The sequence below is a fragment of the Pezoporus wallicus genome, unplaced genomic scaffold (genome assembly GCF_028554395.1).
Source record: "Pezoporus wallicus isolate ANWC-B61680 ecotype Strahan unplaced genomic scaffold, APGP_CSIRO_Pwel_v1 contig_1438, whole genome shotgun sequence".
Taxonomy (NCBI): Eukaryota; Metazoa; Chordata; class Aves; order Psittaciformes; family Psittacidae; genus Pezoporus; species Pezoporus wallicus.
In genome coordinates, this window is record NW_026638681.1 from 1,482,501 (window position 1) to 1,508,084 (window position 25,584).

At 38.0% G+C, this 25,584-nt stretch overlaps 1 protein-coding gene across 1 annotated transcript in view; it reads left to right on the plus strand.

Annotated features, from left to right (window-relative positions):
* Window positions 1–25,584, plus strand: part of CFAP47 (cilia and flagella associated protein 47) — a 291,654-nt gene that overhangs the window by 11,420 nt on the left and 254,650 nt on the right. Inside the window, exons 4-17 of the mRNA XM_057411837.1 lie at window positions 3,107–3,258; window positions 4,434–4,549; window positions 6,495–6,633; window positions 14,600–14,828; window positions 15,565–15,725; window positions 16,580–16,713; window positions 17,571–17,806; window positions 18,520–18,712; window positions 19,890–20,103; window positions 20,495–20,647; window positions 22,058–22,247; window positions 22,352–22,448; window positions 23,628–23,844; window positions 24,483–24,727. Coding sequence (XP_057267820.1) covers window positions 3,107–3,258; window positions 4,434–4,549; window positions 6,495–6,633; window positions 14,600–14,828; window positions 15,565–15,725; window positions 16,580–16,713; window positions 17,571–17,806; window positions 18,520–18,712; window positions 19,890–20,103; window positions 20,495–20,647; window positions 22,058–22,247; window positions 22,352–22,448; window positions 23,628–23,844; window positions 24,483–24,727 — 2,476 coding nt within the window. The remainder of the gene's footprint in view (window positions 1–3,106; window positions 3,259–4,433; window positions 4,550–6,494; window positions 6,634–14,599; window positions 14,829–15,564; window positions 15,726–16,579; window positions 16,714–17,570; window positions 17,807–18,519; window positions 18,713–19,889; window positions 20,104–20,494; window positions 20,648–22,057; window positions 22,248–22,351; window positions 22,449–23,627; window positions 23,845–24,482; window positions 24,728–25,584) is intronic.

Sequence of the window (25,584 nt, forward strand, 5' to 3'; positions counted from 1 at the left end):
TCTTGGAGTATGTGCAAGTACTTTCATGGCAGTTTTCCAAACCACTGAAGCAGCCCTAACCAGTATACATCTTTAGCACACAAGCAGTCCCTATTGGCTTAGGCCTAGACTAGCAGTTGCTTAATTAGCTTACTGTCCTTACAATTTTCTTCTTTTTCTTTTGCTTTAAACTTCTTTGTCTTAGGATATAGCTTCTTTGTCTTAGTGAATTTCTATTATCAGTCCTATGTAAGAGGCTGCTTTGGCAGGTGTAAATGCATTCAGTGCTGCAAATGGCAAATGGCTCATGGATGTCTGAGCAGGTTATGAAAGTGACTGAAATTTGCCAGTGAATTGGAGATTAACCTAAAATAGTTGAATAACTGGATAAATAGAAATAATAAAAGGCAGTTCTCAGAGTTGTCTGAACTGTTTCTTGGGTGGCAGTTCTGAAGGAGGGTGTCAGTCCTGGTTTATCGTTTTCTTGGGAGAATGTGTAGGTCTCATTTCTATGATACTTGAAAACTGTTCTTTTATAGAGCTTCAAATGAGGCTGCTCATTTGAAGCCTGTAAGTCAGAATGAAATGAACTCCAGCCTTCCCAGCACTATATTTTCCTGAGGTTGTGAGTGATTTGGAGAGCTCCCTTGTTTGTTAAATCCAGAGTTTCAGTAGAAGTACTTGCTTGTAAGTTTTACTACATAAAGTCCCTTGTTGGTAGAAAATGCTGCTTAACTTTACTGGCTGACTTTGCAGTCTCCAGAAGTTCTACCCCTCAAGAAGCCCATGAGTTCCTTGTTACTTCATGCAGTGTTACGTAGAAATTGATCAGTTTGCCACACTGTGAACACCAAATCTGAGAAGTGTTCCAGATCAGCTAAAGGGCACAGTGTTTGAAATTATTTTTGCTTGGATTTCCATAGGATTGATTGATAGCTCAGTTATCTCATTTTTGTATTATATTCTAAGTTTTTTGAGTGGTGTAGTTCATTTGGTATGCTTGCTTGCAGAGGGCTTTCTCAGAAAAGAGGGGTTTACAATCTTTTCTCAAGATAGTATGATCACTGTTAATATTATCTAATTAGTTCTGGAAAAATCATTGCATAGACAGAGTTTTTAAAGGAAAATGCATCTTTACAGCTCTAACCAGTTAAGCCCTTGACTTGTATCCTATGTGGGCCCAGAAAAACCCAGCTGTGCTTAGTAGTTTTACTTTGGTCTTTCATTTAGCTAGTTTATTATCTGTTAATTATGTAAAAATTAGGATCAAAGGATTAAATTAGCATTGGGTGTTGCACAGAAGCTGATGTTGCTTTGTGTTCACAGCAGCTTGGACTATGAATATGTATATTCCAGAGTAGTCCTCAAAACGATTGTCAGACACTTGTAGTAACTTGGATAATTTTGCTGTTTTGAGTAGTCAGCCTTTCTTTTGGAGGGCAAGAGTGGCCAAAACTGCATTTTATACCCCCACTAAACTTTGTGTGAGGTGGAGCTTGATTTTTATTACACTGTAACTGAAGACTGTTGGAGTGAGCTGGAAACTGTTGAGTGTGGTTGGTTTGGTAGGGCCGTGTTTATTCTGGTTTGCTAGTTCTCATCAGCCTTACCAATTTTTCGTGTGCTCCAGAAGTGGAAAGGCAGAGTCAATTTTAGAGAAAAAGTTACTCAGTATAGCTGAATGAGTTTTTACCTCTGAAAGTATCTCATGCCTTTGCAGAGTATTTTAATGCTATTGTGAGTGAGACAACTCATCTGACTGTTAAGAGGACAAGGTTCCACTTCACATGCTCAGTTCCAGAAAGGTCTGTTATATTGACCTTTCTCATTCACAGACCTTACGCTGCCATCTGTGATTACATGGCTCTGAAGTGTACAACTCATCTGTAAATTTTCAGAGGTATTACACTCATAGAGTACAAGGACTGAAAAATAACCTTCCTTGAGCTGTCCTGGTGCATGACTAAGAAATGCCTTTCAAGAAATTTAGCTCACAAAGCAGTTTTCCGTAGGTTTCATTAAAAGGCAGTAGGACAACATATTAATTATCCCTTGTGTAAAATGAATATGCTTGGCTGTTTAATTAACATTCAAAAATAATTTTACACAGTTCAAAATTAAAGCATGGTTACTCTTTCAAAATTGACCCCATAAGCATGATACATGTTACATAACAAATTTCCTCTAGTTGACTGTTTATACTGCTAGGAAAATGTTAAAGGAGTAGAAGGGGATGCTTGGACAATAACATCAAAAACTAGTAAATGATATGTTTCCATATGTCAAACATAAATGAGAACAGAAAAATTAAAGGATACTGGAATGACCCTTTTTCAGAAATAACATGAATAAAATTGGACATATAGAGCAAAAGCCTTTTGTGCATAGAGTGGTGTGAATTGTAAGGAGACTGAAACACCCCAGAAACTATAGATTTTGCTACAAGGCTTTCCTAGGAACATGGGAACTGCTGTATTTCCCACTCTGTGCTAGTAGATTATTTGTATATTCTGTTCAATGAAAAAATGTGTGGGGGCTCTCGGATATAAGCAGATGCTTACAGACAACAACAAATCCAGAATTTTTGAGAGAGGGAAAACCTGCTTTCTGACAGCTGCTTCTGGGTTTTTTTTTCTTTCATTTGATCCCCAAAATTGGAGGTGCCATGGCCCTTCAAGCAGATTTTTCAACAATCTGAGGGACTTCCTCTTGACATTTGCTGAATGTCAGTCAGACCTAGAGAAACCTCTGATGCAGTCTCCTTTAGTTGCTGGTTTGAACTTGTTACTCTCTGAGGTACTGAAAAGATTCACCATTGAGTAACAGCTGACTTACTTCTGTGTTGCTGAAGGTTTATTGCAACAGCAGGAAAAGCTAAAGCTCTCTTGGAAAGGCTCAAAATTATACTTTTCTAAATTAACTCTTCTGTGTAATTTGATGTGTCAGTATTTGTTCTTTCTGTCCTACTGTAAAAAGTCTGAACTTAATTGAATAGGAAAAGAACGTTTATAAAATCCTACATATTTTCCTACATATTTTTAAGTTGGTTTTGAATTTAAAATCAATGAACCACATATGTATGTTTTTTAAACTAGGTTTGTTTTTTTTTTTTTTTTTCTAATTACAGTTTAAATTGATTGTGGAAAATCCGGAAAAACCTGTTGCACCTGGACTTCGAGTTACAGCTTTTGTGGAATATTATCCTAAGAGTAAAGAAGATCTTCAAGATAGACTACTTCTTTTAATAGAAGATGAGATAGTCGATATCCCCCTGCTTGGGTATGGTGTTCAGAAGTTCATATGCTGCTGTTATGATTAGCAGTTTAATCTTCTGGAAAGCTTGCTAATACAAGTCACCTATGGCTATGTAATTAATGTGTCAGTTGCACTGAAAACAAGTAGTAAGTTTTCTTAGAAAAGATTTATTTTCTTTTTTTTTTTTTTTTTTTTCCCAGAGCAGCACAAAGGTAAATAGTTAATTGGGGCAATGTCTTTTAAGATTCTAGAAAGACTTTGGATTCTGGTTTTGCTTCATTCTAATTTGGTTATGATAATGTTGATAACATGTATACATCTCTCCCTGCTTCCCCCCACATTCTTCCATGCAACATATTACACAGGCAGGGTCTATCTACCTTGGCCAAGGAGATGTATCTTCCTTCTCCATTTAGTCTCTAGTACCGTATATAACGCAGATCATGATATAGTTGTTCCTGCGTATTCCTATTTGTGGTTAAGAGGAGATGAGATAGACTTATGCTGATGTAAAATTCCAATTGATTTCATACACAGTTTATGTGAGATCAGAGGTGTGATTGTGTGAAAAATTGGGGCCCTTAAAATAGAAGTTTCCTGATACAAGCATGATCTTTTTGTTATGGCTGAGAAGTACCCAATACAGTTTTGTTGTCATGCTGGCTAAGGCTCTTAAATCAATAATAAAAATAACTTGTGTCATTACCCACTTCTGGCTGTTGTAATAAGTTTTGTTGAAGCCACATAAAGTATCTATAAAACAAGATGACTGTAAATTGGAACTGGCATGCACGTTTTCTCTCTGCTTTTAGTTCAGGCAGCTGGTAATAAAATACAGTGAATGTAAACTTTAATCTTCTTTTGTGATGTAACTAACTAGTTTTACTTAAAAGTTCTTAGTACTATAATTATTTAAAATTAAATAGAAATGTATACATTCTGTTCTGACCAATTTAAAAGCTTTTAAAGCTATAATGGCTACTACAGTAGTTAGCCATTAAACAGCTTGATAGACAGCTAGATCTCTTTTACATTTTCCCTGTGTATACCATACTGCTGAAGTGAGTTGCATAAACATTGGTAGGAGAATTAGGAGAAAAGCAGAACTCTCTTCTGCTGGAGTCGTTAACCAAATTTCTTAAAAAATGCAAAGGTATTTTCAAGTTTTGGGAACATATAACCATGTTTTTTCTCTGCAGATTGATTCCGTGCTGTTGCCTGGAAATTGAGTCAGAGATTAATTTTGGTACAGTGATTGCAAACAGTAAAGTAATTAGTAAAGAAATTAGTATTGCTAACCATGGATCGTCTTCAGGTAAATATTTAGTATGTATTACATTATACAAATATTTTATTTCTTTGGAAAATGTAATTTTATGCAAGTAGACACTTCAGTGGCCAAGTGGGTTATGGAGGTTATGAGTGTTGTAGCTAAAGGTGTTAGAAATGGCCCATTGTTTCTATGGGCAGTACTGTTTCTGCTTAGGGAAGAAAAATTAATTTAGAATGTTGCTAAATTTTAGGAGTTCTCTATTTTTTGAGTCCTATCTGAAAGATGAAAAAATGACAGTTTCTTATTGGATTACTATGCACAACATAAATAGTAGCAAATCATGTCTGCCCTTGCTTTTTTTGTCTTGTGATTCTGTGATCCCAATAGCTGTCTACTAAATAAACAACTACAAGCTCCTTGTACTTTCAGAGCTGAAGTCCTCTAGGATGGGAGTTGACTGTTTTTATTACGAGAAGGTAACAAGAAGTCTTTTTATCTTGCTGCCATAGCTTTTTGAAGTCGTAAGCTTTCAAAACATGCACATCCTGCAACTTTTGTGAAGGATGCTTCCAAGGAATATAAGAAACACAGAGAATGGTGCATAAGAATGCTTATGTGATCCAAGTAATCTATTTGACTGCCTTTTCACCAGACAAAGCTGCAGGCACCTTTCTCCAGAAGCAGGGTGGCAACTATGCGCTGTTTCAAACAACAAATTTAAGGCTGTTGATCGTTTTTTGTTCCTCACTTGTACAGCTGTTTATTAAAACACAAGAGTTTTTTATTTGCAGTAGGCCAAGGTTGTGTGAGCATTCGCTTCATAGATTTCCACAGAAATTTTGTATCAAAAGAAAATACATAATTGTAGAAACACAAGAGATGAGTTGCAATATTAAAAAAACCAAAACAAATCCCCCCCCCAAACCCAGATGACTGTCTAGTTAGAACAGAATTTGATTTTATTTTAAAGATTTAGTATGTAGTTTATATAATCAACTCATACATAGTAACTTCTCACTTTGAGAAATCATGATTAAATAAAGAAAATGAGATAAGCTGCACTGCATATGCATCTATAACTAATATCCATGATGTGAAATTTCTCACATTGTGTACAAGCTACTTCTAGTTATAAACTCTGTTGCATGATACATGCAGGTTGCATGATCGAGTTCTGCAGGATTGGACATGGAAAATTAGAATGAAAGTGGTGGTTAATGAAGGATGTATTGAGAGCAGATAAAGGAAAAGCTGCTGGATAGGTGTTTCTATAGACTTTGTAAATCATAGCACAGCAGGTCACACTAACAGGCAGCACATAAACTGTATCAGCAGGAAATGCTGTATGCCAGCCTGTGACACAAGCATTGCATTTCACATCTTATCCCTTGCACAAAATGAGTCCTCTGTTTTTGTTTCGCATATCAGGGACTGTCTGAGGTCAAACAGTGAATTTTTCCTACAACATTTGAAACAATTTCTTGCTGTCTATGATATAATATCAGTTAATTAGTGCTGATGGTTAAATACATTTTTTTCACATTTAAAAAAATTATAACCTAGAAATATTCACTGTTTTCTCTTGCAGTAAATTGTGATGTGTACCAAACAGTGAAAACTATTGTTGACTGCATTATGCATTTAACTTTCTGGCTATAGTAGCTGTCTAGAGGTCTGTATAAACCAGCCTGTAACTTACAAACTGTTACTTACAGCTGCTTTATTGTATAGTCACTTTTGTTTGGAATGTGAGTACCTTTTGTGTTACAACTTGCAAAGTGGCATTGGACTTGTAGGTGTAATATTTAAAGAAATGCTGGAAATAATGATCTACTTTGTTATTCAAAATAGTTTTCCTGTTCCACAAGAAAATGTACTACTTGTGAATATCTGCATTATGTATTTTGTAATTCCAAATGTGTAATAGAAGAATATAAATCTACAACTTTGTTGTGTAACACTGTGTTTATTATTCTGTTTATTTAAGGTACATTTAAAGTATCATACGATGGGGCTGTCCTGCTTAACATAGAACCTATCAGAGGAGCGGTAGAGCCAAAATCTAGGAAGACAGTTAAAGTGGGTATCTGCACAGATATACCCAGAATCATCAAAGAAATGATAAAGTGAGTGTATGACTGAGGAAATCCAGCTCTTTAAATTAAATTATTAATTCTAGTCTTTGTTATGATTATCTAAAAAAGTTGATCTCCTAGGTGTCAGTTGCTGTATTCCACATTTATTTTTATGAAATTAATTTGATGTTCTGTGGTGATAATATAATCAGTGATGCATAAATTGTATACTTGGCTGTGTTATTAAAGTTCTGTCATAAGTTGTAAGGTTCTTTGCACATCTCTCATTATACAATTAATCAAGAGCCTTTTGTATCTTTTACCTTTCTACACATCCTGTGCTCCTTTTTGTTTTTTTGCTTAGCTTCTCTAACTTTTCTATTTTTCTATTGGCTTTTTGTGTTTCAGGTGTCTGAAAAACATTATGTTGTCCTTTAGTGTATCTTGTTTTAAATGGAGAGAACTTATTTGCAACCACTAAATCCTTTAAGAATAGACTATTTTTAAATGCCTACCTTGTCTCCCTTCAATTGGTGAATATAAACTTTTTAAAGGTGCCAGAATTTGAAACTAGATTCCCATCTGTAAAGTTGTCCTGGGTTCAGCAGTAGCAATCGTTTTTCTCTTCGTAGTAGCTGGTGGGGTGCTTTGGTTTTGACTTTCGGCCTAGGAACAGCGCTGATAACACTGATGTTTTTAGTTGCTGCTAAGTAATGTTAACTCTGACCAAGGACTTTGTGAGTCTCATGCTCTGCTAGGGAGGAGGGGAAGCTGGGAGGAAGCAGGAACAGGACACCTGACCCAAACTAGCCAAAGAGGTATTCTATACCACAGCATGTCATGGCCAGTGTATAAACTGGGGGCTGTTACCCGGAAGGGCTAGATCACTGCTCGGTCGGTCTGGGAATTGGTCAGAAGATGGTGAGCAGTTTGTTTCTCTTCCCTTGTTATTTCCCTTATCATTATTATTATTGGTGGTAGCAGTAGTGGTTTCTGTTATACCTTAGTTACTGGTCTGCTCCTATGTCAACCAGTAGGAGTTATATTCTTTCGATTCTTCTCCTCATCCCTCTGGGAGCTGAGGGGAGGAAGAGGGCGGGGGAGTGAGCGAGTGAGCTGTGTGTCTGACTGGGCTTAAACCATGACAAAAGTCCTTTTCAATCCTGTTTTATTATAATAGTGAATAGGGTGTGGTTGGCTTGTGGTGTATTTTTTTTTTCCTAGTTTTCTTTTAAAATTATTAAGACATATAACTTAATATTATCTCTTTGTATTCTTCATTTGTGTAGCTAGTTGGAAAAGGAAATGAAAGGAAAGGAGAAAAATTAATTGGAGTGATGGGGAAGAAAATATTTGCATTTTGTACCACAGTTCCATCCTTCTTCATTTGTTATTTTCTTTGGTTATTGAGTTTCAATATTTTGGTTGCAAAACATCATGCTTTCTGCTTTTCCTTTGCTGTCCAGGATTGTGTAGTTATATGTAAATATTCAACACACAGATTTTTAGCCTGGAGAACACAAAGAAGGACTACAGAGCCCTGGGAGAGGTGGTTAGGGGCTCTGGAGCTCAGATTGTCTTTTTGTCAATTCTCCAGGATACAGGGGAGGACCCTAAAAAGGCTAGGAGGATTAGCCAGGTTAATAAATGGTTAGAAGGGTGGTGCCATAGTCAGGGTTTTCGGTATCTTGAACACAGGACCCAAGTTAGTAGGCCAGGTCTACTGGGGGCTGGTGGAGCTGGTCTAAGGGAAGGAGCAGTTTTGGTAGGAGGCTTGCCGAACTGGTCAAGGATACTTTAAACTAGATGTGCTGGGGGAGGGGAACATCATTCCATCCCAACACAACCAGTCAGTTGTCAGCACCTATAATAAATGCTTGGAGCCATGAAGAGATATTCCAGCCACCCCAGCAAATGAGCCAGGTTCATTTGGAGCTCGACTCAGATGTCTTATACAAACGCCCGTAACATGGGGAGCAAACAAGAGGAATTAAGAGTTGTGTGCACGTTTATGAGGTATGATATAATAGGCATCACAGAAACATGGCGGGATGGGTCCTATGATTGGAGTGTTGGAATGGAAGGTTACAGGCTCTTCAGACAAGACAGGCCTGGAAGGCAGGGAGGAGGAGTTGCTATTTATGTTAGGGATAGGCTGGAGAGTATGGAACTCTGTCTGTGGACAGGTGAGCAGTCAACAGAGAGTTTGTGGGTCAGGGTTAAAGGGAGAACAGCAATGAGAGACATTACTGTGGGGATCTGTTACAGACCACCTGATCAAGAGAAATCTGCGGATGAAGCACTCTACAGACAGATAGGAAAAGCCTCATGCTCACAGGTCCGTGTTCTCATGGGAGATTTCAACTACCCTGATATCTGTTGGAGCGACGGTATGGCCCAGCACAAGCAATCCAGGAGGTTCCTCCGTTGTGTGGAAGACAACTTCCTTCTGCAAGTAATAGAGGAGCCGACAAGGAGAGTTGCCATGCTTGACCTTGTGCTCACCAACAGGGAAGGGCTCGTTGGAAATGTGACATTCCAGGGCAGCCTTGGTTGCAGCAATCATGAGATGGTCGAAATCAAGATCCTTAGGACAGTGAGAAGAGCGTGCAGCAAGCTCACTGTTCTGGACTTCAGGAGAAAAGACTTTGGCCTCTTCAGGAGCCTGCTTAGTAAGGTTCCATGGGATATAGCCCTAGAGGGCAGAGGGGCCCAAGATTGCCAGTTGATATTCAAGGATCACATGCTACAAGCTCAGGAGTGTTTCATCCCAGGATGAAAGGAAGTGCAGCAGGAGGGCCAGGAGACGTCCTTACATGCATAAGGAGCTGCTGAGGAAAATTTGAAGGAAAAAAGAGGCTTATAAAAGGTGGAAGCAAGGACAGGCAGCCTGGGAAGAATACAGGGATGTTGTCCAGGAAGCTAGGGACCAGATTAAGAAAGCTAAGGCCCAGTTAGAATTAAATTTAGCTAGGGATGTTAAGGATAACAGGAAAGGATTCTATAGGAATGTAGTGAATAAAAGACAGACTAAGGACAACATAGGCGCCCTCCAGAAGCTATCAGGAGGACTGGCTACCCTAGATTAGGAGAAGGCTGAGGTTCTGAATGACTTCTTTGCCTTGGTCTTCATGGGCAAAGGCTCTGACCACACCACCCAAGGTGGAAGGTAGACGCAGGGTCTGTGAAAATGAAGGCCTTAGGCCAACTGTAGGAGAGGATCTGGTTTGAGACCATCCTGAACACTGACAAGTACATAGGACCTGATTGAATCCATCCGTGGGTCCTGAAGGAGCTGGCAAATGAAGTTGCTAAGCCACTGTCCATCACATTTGAAAAATCATGGCAGTCAGGTGAAGTTCCCGACAGCTGGAAAAAGGGAAATATAACCCCCATTTTCAAGAAGGGGAAAATGGATAACCCAGGGAATTACAGACCAGTCAGTCTCACCTCTGTGCCTGGCAAAATCTTGGAGCTGATTCTCCTGGAAGGCATGCTAAGGCACATGAAAAACAAGGTGCTTGGTGACAGCCAGCATGGCTTCACTAAGGGGAAATCCTGCCTGACCAATTTAGTGGCCTTCTGATGGGGCTATGGAACTGATGGATAGGGGTAGGGCAGTTGATGTCATCTATCTGGACTTGTGCAAAGCATTTGACACTGTCCCACATGACATCTTTGTCTCTAAATTGGAGAGACATCAATTTGATAGGTGGACCACTGGGTGGATAAAGAACTGGCTGGATGGCCGCACACAAAGAGTTGTGGTCAATGGTTCAATGTCCAGCTGGAGACCAGTAATGAGAGGTGTCCCTCAGGGATCAGTGTTGGGACCGGTCTTGTTCAACATCTTTGTTGGTGACCTGGACAGTGGGATTGAGTGTGTCCTCAGCAAGTTTGCTGATGACACCAAGATGTGTGATTCGGTTGATACGTTGGAGGGAAGGAATGGCATCCAGAGGGACCTTGACACGCTTGTGAGGTTGGCTGATGCCAACCTCATGAAGTTTAACCATGCTAAGTGCAAGGTCCTACACCTGGGTCAGAGCAATCCCAGGCACAGATTCAGAGCAGCCCTACAGAGAAGGACTTGGGGGTATTGGTTGATGAGAAAATGATCATGAGGCGGCTTCAGTGTGTGCTTGTAGCCCAGAAAGCCAACTGTATCCTGGGCTGCATCAAAAGGAGCATGACCAGCAGGTTGAAGGAGGTGATCCTGTCCCTCTACTTTGCTCTCATGAGACCCCACTTGGAGTAATGTGTGCAGTTCTGGTGTGCTCAACATCAAGAGGGTATGGAACTTTTGGAACAAGTCCAGAGGAGGGCCACGAGGATCATCAGGGGACTGTAGCATCTCCTGTATGAAGACTGGCTGAGAAAGTTGGGGCTGTTCAGCCTGGAGAAGAAAAGGCTGTATGGAGACCCCATAGCAGCCTTCCAGTATCTGAAAGGAGGCTATAGGAATGCTGGTGATGGACTGTTCATTAGGGACTGTAGTGACAGGACAAGGGGTAACGGGTTAAAACTTAAACAGGGGAAGTTTAGATTGGATATAAGGAAGAAATTCTTCACCGTAAAGGTGGTGAGGCACTTGAATGGGTTGCTCAAGGAAATTGTGAATGCTCCATCCCTGGCAATGTTCAAGGCCAGGTTGGACAGAGCCTTGGGTGACATGGTTTAGTGTGAGGTGTCCCAGCCCATGGCAGGGCAGTTGGAACTAGGTGATCTCTTTGACGAGCGAGTTGAGAGTCTGTGGGTGAGAATTAAGGGGCAGGCTGTCAGGGGCGATACTGTTGTGGGTGTCTGTTACAGGCCACCAGATCAGGGTGAGGAAGTTGACGAGGCCTTCTACAGGCAGCTGAGAGCGGCCTCACAGTCAAATGCCGTGGTAGTTGTGGGGGATTTTAACTTCCCTGTTGTTTGCTGGAAGGACCACTCAGCAACCCAGCCACAGTCCAGGAGGTTCCTCCAGTGTATGGATGATAACTTCCTCCTGCAAATGGTGGATGAGCCAACCAGGAGAGGAGCGCTGCTGGATCTCATCCTCACTAACAAGGAGGGTCTGGTCGAAGCAGTAAGGGTTGAGGGCTGCCTTGGTTGCAGCGACCACGAGATGGTGGAATTCAGGATCTTGTGTGGTAGGACTAGTAGAATTGCAAGTAGAATTGCAACCCTGGACTTTAGCAGGGCAAACTTTGGCCTTTTCAAGCAATTGCTAGGGAAAATCCCATGGGCAAGGCTGCTTGAAGGTAAAGGGGCCCAAGATGGTGGGGTTGGCATTCAAGGATTGCTTTTTCCGAGCTCAAGATTGGAGCATCCCTACATGTAGGAAGTCAAGGAAGAGGGTCAGGAGACCTGCGTGGCTAAATAGGGAATTGCTGGGTATGCTCAAGTGGAAGAGGAGAGTTTACAGGTCATGGAAGGAGGGGCTGGCCACTTGATAGGAATATAAAGCTGCTGCTAGAGGATGTAGGAAGGCAGCTAGGTTGACTAAGGCCTCCTTAGAATTAAATCTGGTGAGGGGGATCAAGGACAGCAGAAAGAGCTTTTTCAAATACATGGCAGATAAAACTAACACCAGAGGCAATGTAGGCCCACTGATGAATGGGATGGGTGCCCTGGTGACAGAAGATACAGAGATGGAAGAGTTACTGAATGCCTTCTTTGTCTCTGTCTACTCTGCCGGAGGCAGTCCTAAAGAGTCCTTTACCCCTGAGACCTCAGATGAAGTCAGGTCAACGGAGCAGTTTGCCTTAGTCGATGAGGAATGGGTTAGAGACCAGTTGAGCAATCTGGACATCCATAAATCCATGGGTCCAGATGGGATTCACCCGTAGGTGCTGAGGGAACTGGCGGAAGTCATTGCTAGACCACTCTCCATTATCTTTATCAAGTCTTGGGAAACGGGAGAGGTGCCCGAGGACTGGAGGAAAGCAAATGTCACTCCAATCTTCAAAAAGGTCAAGAAGGAGGACCTGGGTAACTATAGACCAGTCAGCCTCACCTCCATCCCTGGGAAAGTGATGGAACACCTTATCCTTGGTGCCATCTTAAGGCATATCAAGGATAAGAAGGTTATGAGGGGCAGTCAACCTGGCTTCACCAAGGGGAAGTCATGCTTGACCAATCTCTTAGCCTTTTATGAGGAAATAACATGGTGGATGGATGATGGCAGAGCGGTGGATGTGGTCTACCTTGACTTCAGCAAAGCATTTGGCACAGTCTCCCACAGCATCCTCACAGCTAAATTGAGGAAGTGTGGTCTGGATGATCAGGTAGTGAGGTGGACTGTGAACTGGCTGAAGGAAAGAAGTTGTAGTCTATGGGGCGGAATCTAGTTGGAGGCCTGTATCTAGTGGAGTGCCTCAAGGGTCAGTACTGGGACCAGTATTATTTAATATCTTCATCGACGATTTAGATGAGGGAATTGAGTGTACTATCAGCAAGTTTGCTGATGACACTAAGCTGGGAGGAGTGGCTGACATGCCAGAAGGCTGTGCTGCCATCCAGCGAGACCTGGACAGGCTGGAGAGTTGGGCAGGGAATAATTTGATGAAATATAACAAGGGAAAGTGTGGAGTCCTGCATCTGGGCAGGAACAACCCCAGGTTCCAGTATAGGTTGGGTAACGACCTGTTAGGGAGCAGCGTAGGGGAGAGGGACCTGGGGGTCCTCGTGGACAACAGGATGACCATGAGCCAACACTGTGCCCTTGTGGCCAAGAAGGCCAATGGCATCCTGGGGTGTATTAGAAGGGGGTGGTTAGTAGGTCGAGAGAGGTCCTCCTTCCCCTCTACTCTGCCCTGGTGAGACCCCATCTGGAATATTGTGTCCAGTTCTGGGCCCCTCAGTTCAAGAAGGACAGGGAGCTGCTGGAGAGAGTCCAGCGCAGGGCATCTAAGATGATTAAGGGAGTGGAGTATCTCCCTTATGAGGAAAGACTGAGGGAGCTGGGTTTCTATAGTTTGGAGAAGAGGAGACTGAGGGGTGACCTTATTAGTGTATATAAATATAGAAAGGGGGAGTGTCACGAGGATGCAGCCAGGCTCTACTCAGTGGCAAACAATGATAGGACAAGGGGTAATGGGTCCAAACTGGAACACAAGAGGTTCCACTTAAACTTGAGAAGAAACTTCTTCTCAGTGAGGGTGAGGGAACACTGGAACAGGCTGCCCAGGGAGGTTGTGGAGTCTCCTTCCCTGGAGACATTCAAAACCTGCCTGGACACATTCCTGTGTAACATTATCTAGGTGTTCCTGCTCCGGCAGGGGGATTGGACTAGATGATCTTTTGAGGTCCCTTCCAATCTCTAGCATACTGTGGTACTGTGATACTGTGATCTCAAGGTCCTTTCCAACCCTAACTATTCTATGATTCTATGTTCATTTTTTTTTTTCAGCTCGGAGGCAATTTAAAAGGATAGTTGATTCTATTAGAACAATAGCCATATTAGTAGATTTGTTTTGTGTAACAAGAACAAACATGCTTTGTTTTATAAAAATTCTAGTAATAAAGATTTGTACGCTGTATTTATGGTCCTTTGGTGTTTTGTGATATCATCTAGATCTAGCATTCAGTCAGGAAGAGCAATAGTTCTTTTATGCTTGTTAGATGAAATTTATCTCCAGTTGCCTAAAAGAAAATTACTGCATATATACCAGAATTAGCAGCTAGAAAAAAAGATTCTCAGAAATAAGAGCAATGTATCATCTATGGATATCTCTGGTTCTTTTGAGATATCATTCCTATTTTTTCAAGCATTAAAAGAGCAGTAAAACTTAAAAAGTCCCCGAAAACTCCCCAATGTAATGTGTGATTCTTACTGAATAGTAGTATCTTTTTTGTATCACTTTGTCAAGTGCAACGTCCCCCCGCCCCAGGTTAGGTTGTTTATAGAGAATCAGTGATTTGAATGCTCTGCTTAGGTTCAGTTTTGCATATGTTTTAATTAAACCAAGTGTATTATTTCTGACACTTTCCTACATTACCTATTGCTGCTTTCTACTCTTACCAACAGAGTGGAGTTGGAGGGTCATGGCTGCACTGAAGTATGGGTCAAAGCTGTTGTGGTTGAGCAAGTTCTTAAAGTTCTAGGAGTGTCTTGTGGAAATATATTGGAATGCATTAACTTTGGACCAGTTTACTTTGGGTCTTCAAAGACTGAACAGATATCTTTATACAATGAAAGTCCTGAGTGTATGGACTGGGTAGCAGTACTGGAAGACAATGCCATTGGAGGAGAGATGGTAAGAAACTGTTCTGGGTTTTATTTCAGTTGAAAACTTTTTTTCACTTCTGCTTTTGCTTTTTTTATTTCTCAACACTAATCTTCTAGTAGTTTTTACTATGTCATACCATTTCCTGATCCATAGGCTTTCTAAAATTTCTGTCTAATCAACAAATATGTTCCTATAATATAAGCTTGGAATTCAATTTTTCAGATATCTCTGTTTCACTTTGTGACATCTTAACAGTACTAAGTACAGTCCATGCATCTGTGTGGGGTTTGTTTGCTTGTTTGTTAGGGTTTTTTTTGAATGCTTTTGCTTGAAATCCTGCTTGGAAATCAAAACATACTTTGGTATTCTAAGATGTTATGAGTCTGTTTTCACTATTTTTCTCAGGCAGTGAAATCATGTGAGTGAGCATCATCTTTAAAAAAGGGAATTCAAAACCTTGTCATGGGATTGCTGTTTAAAAATTGGTTAATTGGTCATGTGATAGGTAGTTATGGCAGTGCTATTACTTAAGTTATGAATTTCTGTGTGATGATGTGTGAATGATATGAAAATGATGAAAATGTATGTGGAAGGAAAAAAACACTACTACCCGCTCAGAAAAACCCCACAACCAGCCAAACAACCCCAAATAACAAAACCACAACAAAACCAACGAACAAACCCCCCAAACCCCACCCAAATACCAAATACAAAAGGGGAAGTAAAACAGGCTAAACTATTCTACATTTTGATTATATTTTAGGGAACAGATCTTCAGAGGAGTTCAGATGCTGCTTTGCAAGACTTAAGCCTCAAGAATAGAAAAAGAGATGTAGATGTTTCCACCTTGATCTTGTGCATTCCTAATCAAGGCACCTTGCTGCCTTATGGGAAGTCTTTGGTTACATTGTGCTTTACTCCAAAGTGAGTGAGTGCTCCAAATTAGACACATGCATGCAAACTGATTTGGCTAAGCTATTTTGTAATGATTTTAAGTTAATGTGTCTGCAATTTTTTTAATCAATGATTTCTTATGTTTTATGTGTCTTCAAAGAAATGCTTGGCATGATACTACAAATGAGGAAGTAAAGTCTGAAGGGATTATCTGGAAGAGATTTTATAATACATTAAGGGTTTATTTGAACCAAGAATTGGTTAAGCTCTTTTTGCGAGAACAAGAATTTTATTAGATTTTGCCAAGGGAACTAATTGCAGTTCTCATTAAGTATGTTAAGTCTTTAAAGATTGTTGAGAGAATTTTACAGTGTCAGATTAAATGCCTTTTTGATGACTGCAGATTTATTTCATAAAGATATGTGCAGAATTTTGAAAGAATATATATATCATCACCAAGAGACCAAAACATTTTGGACTAATTTTGTTCCATTAAAAAAAAAAACAACCCAAACCCAAAAAACCATAAAGGAACATTTCTTTTGAAAATAAGGAAAAGAAAAAGAAAATGCTCTCTAGCTATATCCCGTACTTAAACTATAATTATAGGTGGTTATTATGCATGTAGTATTAGCTTAGAAAACCGTTGTAGACTGGACAAGATGTCAAATGACTGGTATAATAAGCATACAGGTACTGTTGAGCTTAAATTTGTTGCTGCTCCACTGTCTGAAAGGAAGTATAAAGGCCATTCGTTCAAACTGTATCCAACCGCAACAAAGCCAGACTGGTTGATGAAAAATAAGCCTTGATTTTTTTATGTGTTGGAGTTTGGTGCTTTGTTTTTTTCCCCATCTTGTAATTAGAGATTGTGGATCTTACAGAAAATTTCAAAGAGACTTTGGAGTGCATGACTCATCACCAAAACAAGATTATGTACTGTTTCTGAGATTTGAGGATGTTGGAAATAGACATGTCTGTCTGCAGGCCCTCAATGATGATGATGCAGCAATCAAAGGTTTGTTACTGGAAATGTATAGTGACTATCACTGCAGACCCAACCCTGCATGCAGGCAGTTCAGGACATTGGTCGCTTAAGATTGACCCAGGAGATGACAGTCTTGTTCGGAAACATCCTGAATGGCCAAGCAGCCTTCTTTCCAACCGGATTTGCCTATCCCACATTGCCCTTTTAGTCATCATCACGCTTGTAGTAAGCGTGGGTAAAGCCCTCTCAAATCTTCGTTCGCGAAGCCAAGCCATCAATCAATAGTGACTATCAGAAATGTGCATATGGATGATAAAACTGTATGGATTTTTTTTTTTTAACTTCTTCATGTTAACAGTTTTATGGGAAACCTATGTTTGTGGATTTTTTTTTTTGTTGTTTTGTTTTGTTGTTTTTTTTTGGTTCTATTTATACAAGTAAATTATTGTAACTTACATCTTTAATGTTTTAGCACCAAAACCTCTTTGAACAGTGAGTAGAAAGGAGGAGGGAATTGTGTGTCATGAATACACCAGCTGCTAGTGAACACCTAGAACTTAATTATAAATATAAATATTTGAAGAACTTAAAAGAGCCCCCAGTCATTTGCAAGTCACCAGCATTTTGCTAATATCAGTTTTGTGCATTTTCAAGTGGATAGTTGATCACCTTCAGCTTCCATAATGAGGGAATATGTTATCTAACAGCCATTATAAGTAAGCATGTCTGGGCTATGTTTATAGAAAATTGCATTGTAACTACATCATATTATGGTATTATATTGGTTTTGCAACCATAAAACTACAGTATGACTTTTCTGTGTGTAAGCAAATAGGTGTGTGAGATTTTTTTGTGGTTTTTTTTTTGTATTTCTTTGCCTTTTGCAGTGAATCATCCCCATCACATGGACTTAGCTTTGACAGGTTCTGGGCTTCCTGTCATGTTAACTTTTAATCCAGGACCAGTTATTAACTTTTCGTACTGTTTCATGGGTGAACAAACACAAGTTCTGTGCACACTCAAAAATGAATGCGAGTCCCTTCCAGTAACATTCAGCTTCCGCAAGACTGCTCACTTTAATATTTCTCCTGAAAAAGGAAAAATTACAAAAAAATCTGCAAAGGTAACTAAGCCTTTCTCTTAGATTCTGTAGACATGCTGATTACAGTGGTCAGCAGTGGAACTCCTTGAAAATAAACCAGAACAATTTCATTTCAGTAGCCATGGCGTTTAATATCATCCAAATGTGTTTTTTTTTCCCTCCTCATGTAGAGTCCTTCCTGTACTCCAGGAAGCAACAAGTACTATTTTAAATTTGGAAAAAAAAAATAATTGCAGCATGTCCTGGGCTTAAACCATGACACAGCACTAAAGAAACTTTACTCATTTTTTTCCTGGCCTTAAATTTCTTATATTTTACTGACTTGAGAAGACTGATTTATGTTTAAACATTTCCAGGATCCTTTTATTTTCTTTCAGTTAATCACAGCTACTTGAGTGAGATAAAATTTCTTTTAATGGAAGAAATTTTGCTAAATTTATGTCTAATATGGAGTCAGACACTTACAAGTTCACAAACCTGTAACTCAGGGCACAAGAAAGAATAATTTGCCTCGGAAATGGGCAACTGCAACTTTGTGGTGTTCTGATGTGTAGCAGTTTTTTATTTTCTTATATTGATGATTTATGTGTGGCAGTTGGCATATTCTAAAAGGTCAGTTTTGAACACTTATCTTATAAGTAAGTGTGGAAAGAAGTGACTCAAACAGAGAATTACACAAAACTTTTCTCTTTGCTTTTCTGCTCATATGTCTCATAACAACTTTTACTTTCCAGGATGTGATGTTTTCATTTACTCCACATCAAATAGGAACATTTAAAGTGAAGCAAGTTGTTGATATAATTGGTACGGCATTTGAGAAAAATAATTTTCAGGTTCTGAAGACAAAATCCTTTCACCAAATATATTTGAGCTTTAATGGCGTGTGCAAATCTAAACGAAAAAACATTCTATTCAAAATTAATCCTGGTAAGATGCTAAAAAGATAAGTGACAAGTGATAAAATGTTTTTTAAGTACTTTTTAAAGTGCTTATACACAAGTAAAATATGTTTCTACGGATCAAAGAGATAATATAATATTCAGGTTTTGTCAGCTTTTCTAAATGCTCATTTACCTTTTGTCCTATTAATGTCCTCATTCTGCTCCTATTGCAGGTTTATAAAGAGGTTATTGAGGGTACCTGTGCTCTATAGGCTACTGATATTTATGCTTTGCTTCTAAGCTTCATTGAAGCATGGAGGGAAAGTGATTTTTTTTTTAGATCCTTATATAGATGGGTTCTATATCTTCATGTTCTCCCAGTCTCTGAGGATGAGTATGTATACTTGTATCTGTATACGGTGGAGGGGGGATAAGGCTGGAATGAAGCTCTTTGCAAACTGTGGCTCCATGGGCATCGGAAGGAATATACTATAGGAATCACTTATAGTTTGGAGGATGGAACATAGTTGTTTAGTGGTTTGTTTTTTTTTTGGTGGTTTTTTTTTTGTTTTTTTTTCAGGTCTGGGAGAAAAGGGCAGTTGAAGACTGGATTTACTAATTTATTTATATTGCTGTTTTAAAAATAGATATTTAAAACACATATAGACAAGAGAAGTGAACAAACACATGGACTACTTTCTGTCGTAATTTTTCTCTTTAATGTAAGACATGCTTTTCTGAAACTAGAGTGAAAAAGATCAGAGGTCTTTTTAATTGTGATAGCTTGGGTGTTCTTTGTCAAAAATCATGCCTGTGTTTGCAACCCTTAAGGCAAGCTTTAGGAAACTGTGTACATTGGTGTCATAGAGGCAGCTCCGAGTGTTTGGTCATGTGCATGCACAAGACAGTGAGTCACAGCTGGACATAGTAGGAGTGGTTTGCATTCTAGTATTTGCTTGTCTGTGATCTAGACCAGGGAAAGTGTTTGATTGTTAGTATGGTCGGAATGCCTTTTTCCCTCTTGTCTGAGGAAAACAGTGGGATGGGTGACTGATAGTTGCAATGCTAGGTCCATTAATTTTTCTAATACTTTTTTATGCTGACTATTGTTCAGTATCTGTATGAATGAATGAATATCTGTATGAATGAATATCTGTATGAATGAATGAATATGTATGTATGAATATCTGTATGAATGTAACGTGTTTTACTTGAATTTTAAGGTATAACACCAATGATTTCCAATGCAACTGGACAGTTTGTAGCTCATGGCACAAGACAGTGTACTGATACAGCACCTGTGGCAATGCTTAAGTCAACCCAAACACAAATTCATACTCACCGGATAAACAGGAATTGTAAGAGTGATGTACTTACGGCTTTTCCTAATGATCGGGCAGCCAGCATTAGGCCTAGTGAACGGAATAAAAAGTACAGGTAAAAATTATGCAAATGTACAATGTAAATTTGCACATTCTTATATAGTATATAAGGGATAGAGATTGGTTACTCATATGACAGTTTACTGGTTTTTGTGGCTTTTTTGTTTTTCAGGCCTAAAGTTCCTTAGAATTCAGAGTTCTACTTATGCCTTTTGCACATAAATTTCATGAGTTGCTTTTCTCATGTGAAACTACAAATGCATCTATTACAGTTTCAGTATTTCATTTTTATGGTTGCCCTTATGAGGTTAAATATTAATAATCAGCTACAATAAAAAGAATGTTTGCAATGAAATATATATGTAACAAAATTGATGTTTTCATTCTAACAAGACGAGAATTATTTTACACACATAGTGAAACTTCAATTCTTTTAAAATATTTAGGACTATTTTCACAAAGACTGAAAGATATAATTATATAGATCCAGAGTTTTCTTATACTGACTATGAACGACTGTCAAAAGAAGCACATAAGGAATACTATGCAGACTTCATTTCTAGTTTAAGACAGTGTCGCTTACTGAAAGATACCACTAGGTAAGACTTTGTTTAAATGATAAATACTTCAAACTTATATGAAAAATGTGTTTATATGTGCAGTTAACTTAGTGGCACCAATCATGTACCTAAATTTGTCCCATGCTGAAATACTTATGGTCTTGGGATCTTCATTTAGAATGCCTAAAACAAAACCTGTTTTGTTCAAATGTTCATTTAGACACTTAGAGATCACTTCCTGGATAAAATGTAGGGATGGAGGCCTGAAACTTGAAATTACAATAAAATGCCAAATTTTAAGAAGAGTTGGCTACAGTAAATAGGAAAAATATGACACTGACTGTGTTGGATTCTCTTTTATTTTTATATGATAAATAGTATGTATTTCCAACTTGTATCTGTAGCTGACCCAGAGTGGCAGATTCAGTATGTAAATTATGAAATAATTTGTGTAATAAAGCAGATAAGATTAAAGGATTGTATTGGTCTTTTAGCTTTATTTTAGGTATGCTTTGGAACAAAGTAATGGAAAAGAACTTACGCCTCTGCTATTTCTAAAAGTTTTATAAAAAGCAAAAAACCAAGGAAACCCATAACCAACCTGTAAAACCTCTAAAGAAGATGAGTAATATCTTAAGATTGTTTAGTTTGCAACAGCCGTTATTTAAAGAAAAAAATAGTGGCAGTGGATTATTCTTGTAATCTCAATTTACCTTACTCTGTTTATATACATCATGATTCAGACAAGGCTTGCAGAGCTTGATTTATTTCATTTTTATACATGTACATGGTATATGGTGTTCTTGAAAGAAACTGGTGTTGTGGAATGGTTGAACTGTTTATATAACTATAAGGCATATATTAAAGTTATATTTTATTGCATGAGGAGCAAGATCAGAAAGGAATGCTTCACAGTTATCAGATGAATTTCACTGTTATTATCCAACATAGTATTAATTTTCTGAATACTTGGTAGAAAACATCTGTATAAGATCTCTGGAAGTTTCAAATCCCTCGGTTGCAGGTAACATTGACTGAATTTGAACTTTAACCAAAAAAATTAATTGCTCTGAAAATAAGGCTGTAAGTGGTGCAGTTCAGACATATGCAATTAAATGATCCATTGTAATCTTGGTATTTACTAACTTTTAAGTACTTGACTTTTTACAACTTAATTGTTCTTGAACAAGTATTTTAGACATGATATATTTATATTTTGGTAGCTAAGCAATTCTAAAAATGTGCAACAGTTGTTAATTGTTGCCTAAACAATACAGTAAAAGAATTTTCAATGCATTTTTTGAAATTGAGGTATTTTTTTGATAATGAAATATCATAAATTAGAGTATAATTTGTTTTGTTTAACCATATTAAATAGTTTAATGTGTGGAACATGGGATGCTCAAACTTCTGGATTTCCATATTTTTTTTTTTTCTCCTCCCCTATAGGCAGTTTTATATTTATAATAATTCTGTAAACATAGGCCTTCAACCAGCTGAAGGGCTTATGTCACCAAAGATGTCAATCACAGATATTCACAAGGAGAAGACAGAGTTCAAAGTGCTTCCTTTAGATGAGAATTGCCTATTAACTAGTCAAAAAACATCACCAATTGGTTTTAAATCTTCAATCAAAGATGTAAGTTAAATGTGTGAATAGTAACATAAGAGTAATTTGTTTACCGTATAAAAAGCATGAGGATTTTAATCCTGCTCTGAGAAGATGCTTTGTGCTTATCACAGACTTGGAGCGGGCTTAATGCTATGCCATCTTCTATCCAAGAAAAGGAAGATTGTAGTCTAACTTTGACATCAAAGCAGCTTCATCAAATACTCATAGGTAAGATTTTTAATTTGGTTACTAAATATAGTACTATAATAATAAATACACTAGTTGTTATAAAAGCTCTTATTTACAGTGATGCACTTTATGTTCATAACTTTTCAACTTAAATAGAAAATAGCTTAATTTGGTGGCAGCTTACTATCTACAGTAGTGTTTAATTAAAGCTTTTTACTTCTCACAAAATAGCGAGGTATGATTAGATGTGAAAATGTAAAAAGAGCTTTCTTTAAAGACTGCTCATGCTACTGCTTATTAGAAAAGCATCAATGAAGCATAGTATGAGGGTTGTTGATACCCCTATGCCTTGTTATTGGGCAGTATCTGGACATATTAATATTGGGAAGATTCATGGGTGTGTCCAGAATTTCTGGGAATTAACAGTGAACTGTGACACCCAAAAGAAGTGAAACTTCTTCAGGATTCTCCTTTAAAATAATTTCAGTGGATTGTTCTGTGATGGTGATTTACACCTGCTAAATTCTGTGAGGGTCTCATCTATTAACATCACTTGGTATTAAAACTAGCCTATTTTGAGATCATTTTTTTCGGTAAAATTATTTAGCAGGAAATAAAAATATTCAGTATGTTCTGACCTTTTTTTTTTAAATTTTCAGTGAAGCCAGAACTTGAATATTGTAGCTGTGCATACTGATACACTTAGGGAAAAGGAGAATAAGATAAATATATTAAGTACAAATAGTACTTAGAGTTTTGTAAGATGTTTGATTAGTGCCATGAGTACTGAAGTTTGCAGCATAAAAATTGGTGATAGCCATAAATAAAGTAGGGAGATAATCCTGTCACCACCAAATTGCATGAATTATTAAGCCAAATGGTCAAACACGAGGGAGCAAACAAACAGGTTAAGTATATAAATTCTCAGAGAATTGCTGGTTGTCTAACTATTTAAATATCTGATCAATAAAAAGTATTTGTGATTATTAATAATCCCTTTAGTAATTAGCACATTGCTTTTGCTGTTATAGAAATAAATGTTGGTGCTGGCGTTTGAATTGTACTACTGAAAGCACACAGAACAGGCATGGTATTTACTTCCAAATTTTAGTGTGAATTTGTTCTGCCACAGGGCTGTTCTAACTGACTAATTCTGTAATTTGAGGAACTAAAATGTTTTGATCATAATGTTTTAGTGGTTATACTTATATATTCCAGGTCCTTCTACTATGGATTTTGGTGATGTTTGTGTGCATTCTACAACATTCAGGAAACTGCACATCGTCAATAACTTGTTAGTTCATATATGGGTACAAATTGATATTGAAATCGATGAATTACAGAAGTCAGGTCCATTGTCTCAGGTGGTGCCCCCTCTTACACAGAGTCATGTTCCAATTGCGTTTGAGACAAAGACTCTAGGAATGTTTAAAAAGTAAGGCTTTTTAAAATTGTCTTGATTTACATATTTTCTTTGCAGTAGTAAAATAAAAAATCCTGTGGCTGGTTTAAGCTCAGTATAATTATGATAATTGTTAATGGTGTACACTCAGTTATGGTGATATTGCAATAATGAATACATTTTATGTTGCAAAATTTTGCTAGTATAGTAATATTTCTTAAGATTTAAAAAAAAACCCAAGAAACTGTCCTGTCAAAAGCCCATATAGCCACAGGTATATCAAGGAAAAATGTTTGCCATTACAATGTATTTGTTAGGAAAATTTAATAGAAAATGCTGTGCTTTTTCCAGCATAGTGTTGCGTTGCTGCATGTCTGCTTTTGATGCAGCATGTGGATAAATTTATAGGCACACAGTTTTCAAGCCTTCTGATATGGAGTTAGGACTCTCATTTTCATAATGCTGTTGAAATGACTGTATGAGGTTGATCATCTTTTGGGATGATCTTCACTTTCAATATGATTTAAGTTGTATGCAAAACAATTGCAAATTTCTCTTGTCAATCTTAACTGTGTGTTCACAATTGCTTTGTCAAGGATTTTCTTGCTAATGATTATATTTCACATAAATTGGATGTAACAAATACATAAAAATATATATTTTTGTTACAGATCTTTCACTTATACAATAAACAACCAACATCTTGGGCATGTGCTGGTAATTGCAAAAGCAGTGTCTGTTGAACTAGAGCTGTCTGCAAGAGAAATAATCTTAAATCCTAATCCTGGCTACCTAGCAGAAGCAGAATTTAGAACAACTGTCAGGGTATACAATCCCAGAAACCATCCTGCTAAATTTACTTGGAAACCTGTAATGAAAAATAGAAAAACTGCATTTTCTGTACAGCCAGCCAAAGGTATACTGTGCAAGTCCAGTGTATGTGCATGTTATCTTAAATGTCAACGAAGTTAAATGAAACAAACATTCAGCTGATAGTATAAACTCTATTTTTTAGATTTTGGTCAACATCAGTGTATGCCAAAAGTAGTACCAGATGAAAATGTATACCATAGCAGCACTCCCTCTATGAGGCCTTCTCTGACTGCATACTCAGTACAGTTAATTGTTTCTATGCCAGCAGTGCTTATGTAACTATTTTTCTCAGTACAGACTGGTGATTTCAGAAGTGAGGCAGGTATTTAATTGCAGTTAGCAATATTATCCAGCTTATCAGGATACGAAATTTCCCAAAAGCACTGTATGTAAAGCTACTAAGACAATGTAGAGAGTCTGAGTGATACAAATAGAATTCAATCTGGGATCAGTTTCCAGTTACATTATGGATCAATATTATTAGAACTGTTGTGAAACTTTAACTTCTACCTTCTTTCCTTTGAATTATAGTGTTCTGCAGCAGTATGATAGAACTCCATTATTAAAGAGCCAACTGCTAACTGAATTGGCATTACACAGTTCAAACAAAATTTGGCTGGATCAGCTCTGATTTCTTAAGAAAAGATATTTCTGCTGATACAAGTTCAGACTCTATTGCAAGCAGGAAAATGTATATGGTCTTTCCCAGATTTGTGACTCTAGTCTGGTTCTATTTTTTAAAATGTTGGCTAAATTTTAAAATTCATGGCTAAAAACTGCCAGTGAACTCCTGAGTGGATTTTACTGCAGGATACTAATAAATAGATTATGCAATAGTCATGAGAATTCAGAAAATAATTCTACTTAATTCTGCATACTGCTCAACACCTTTGAAAAGTA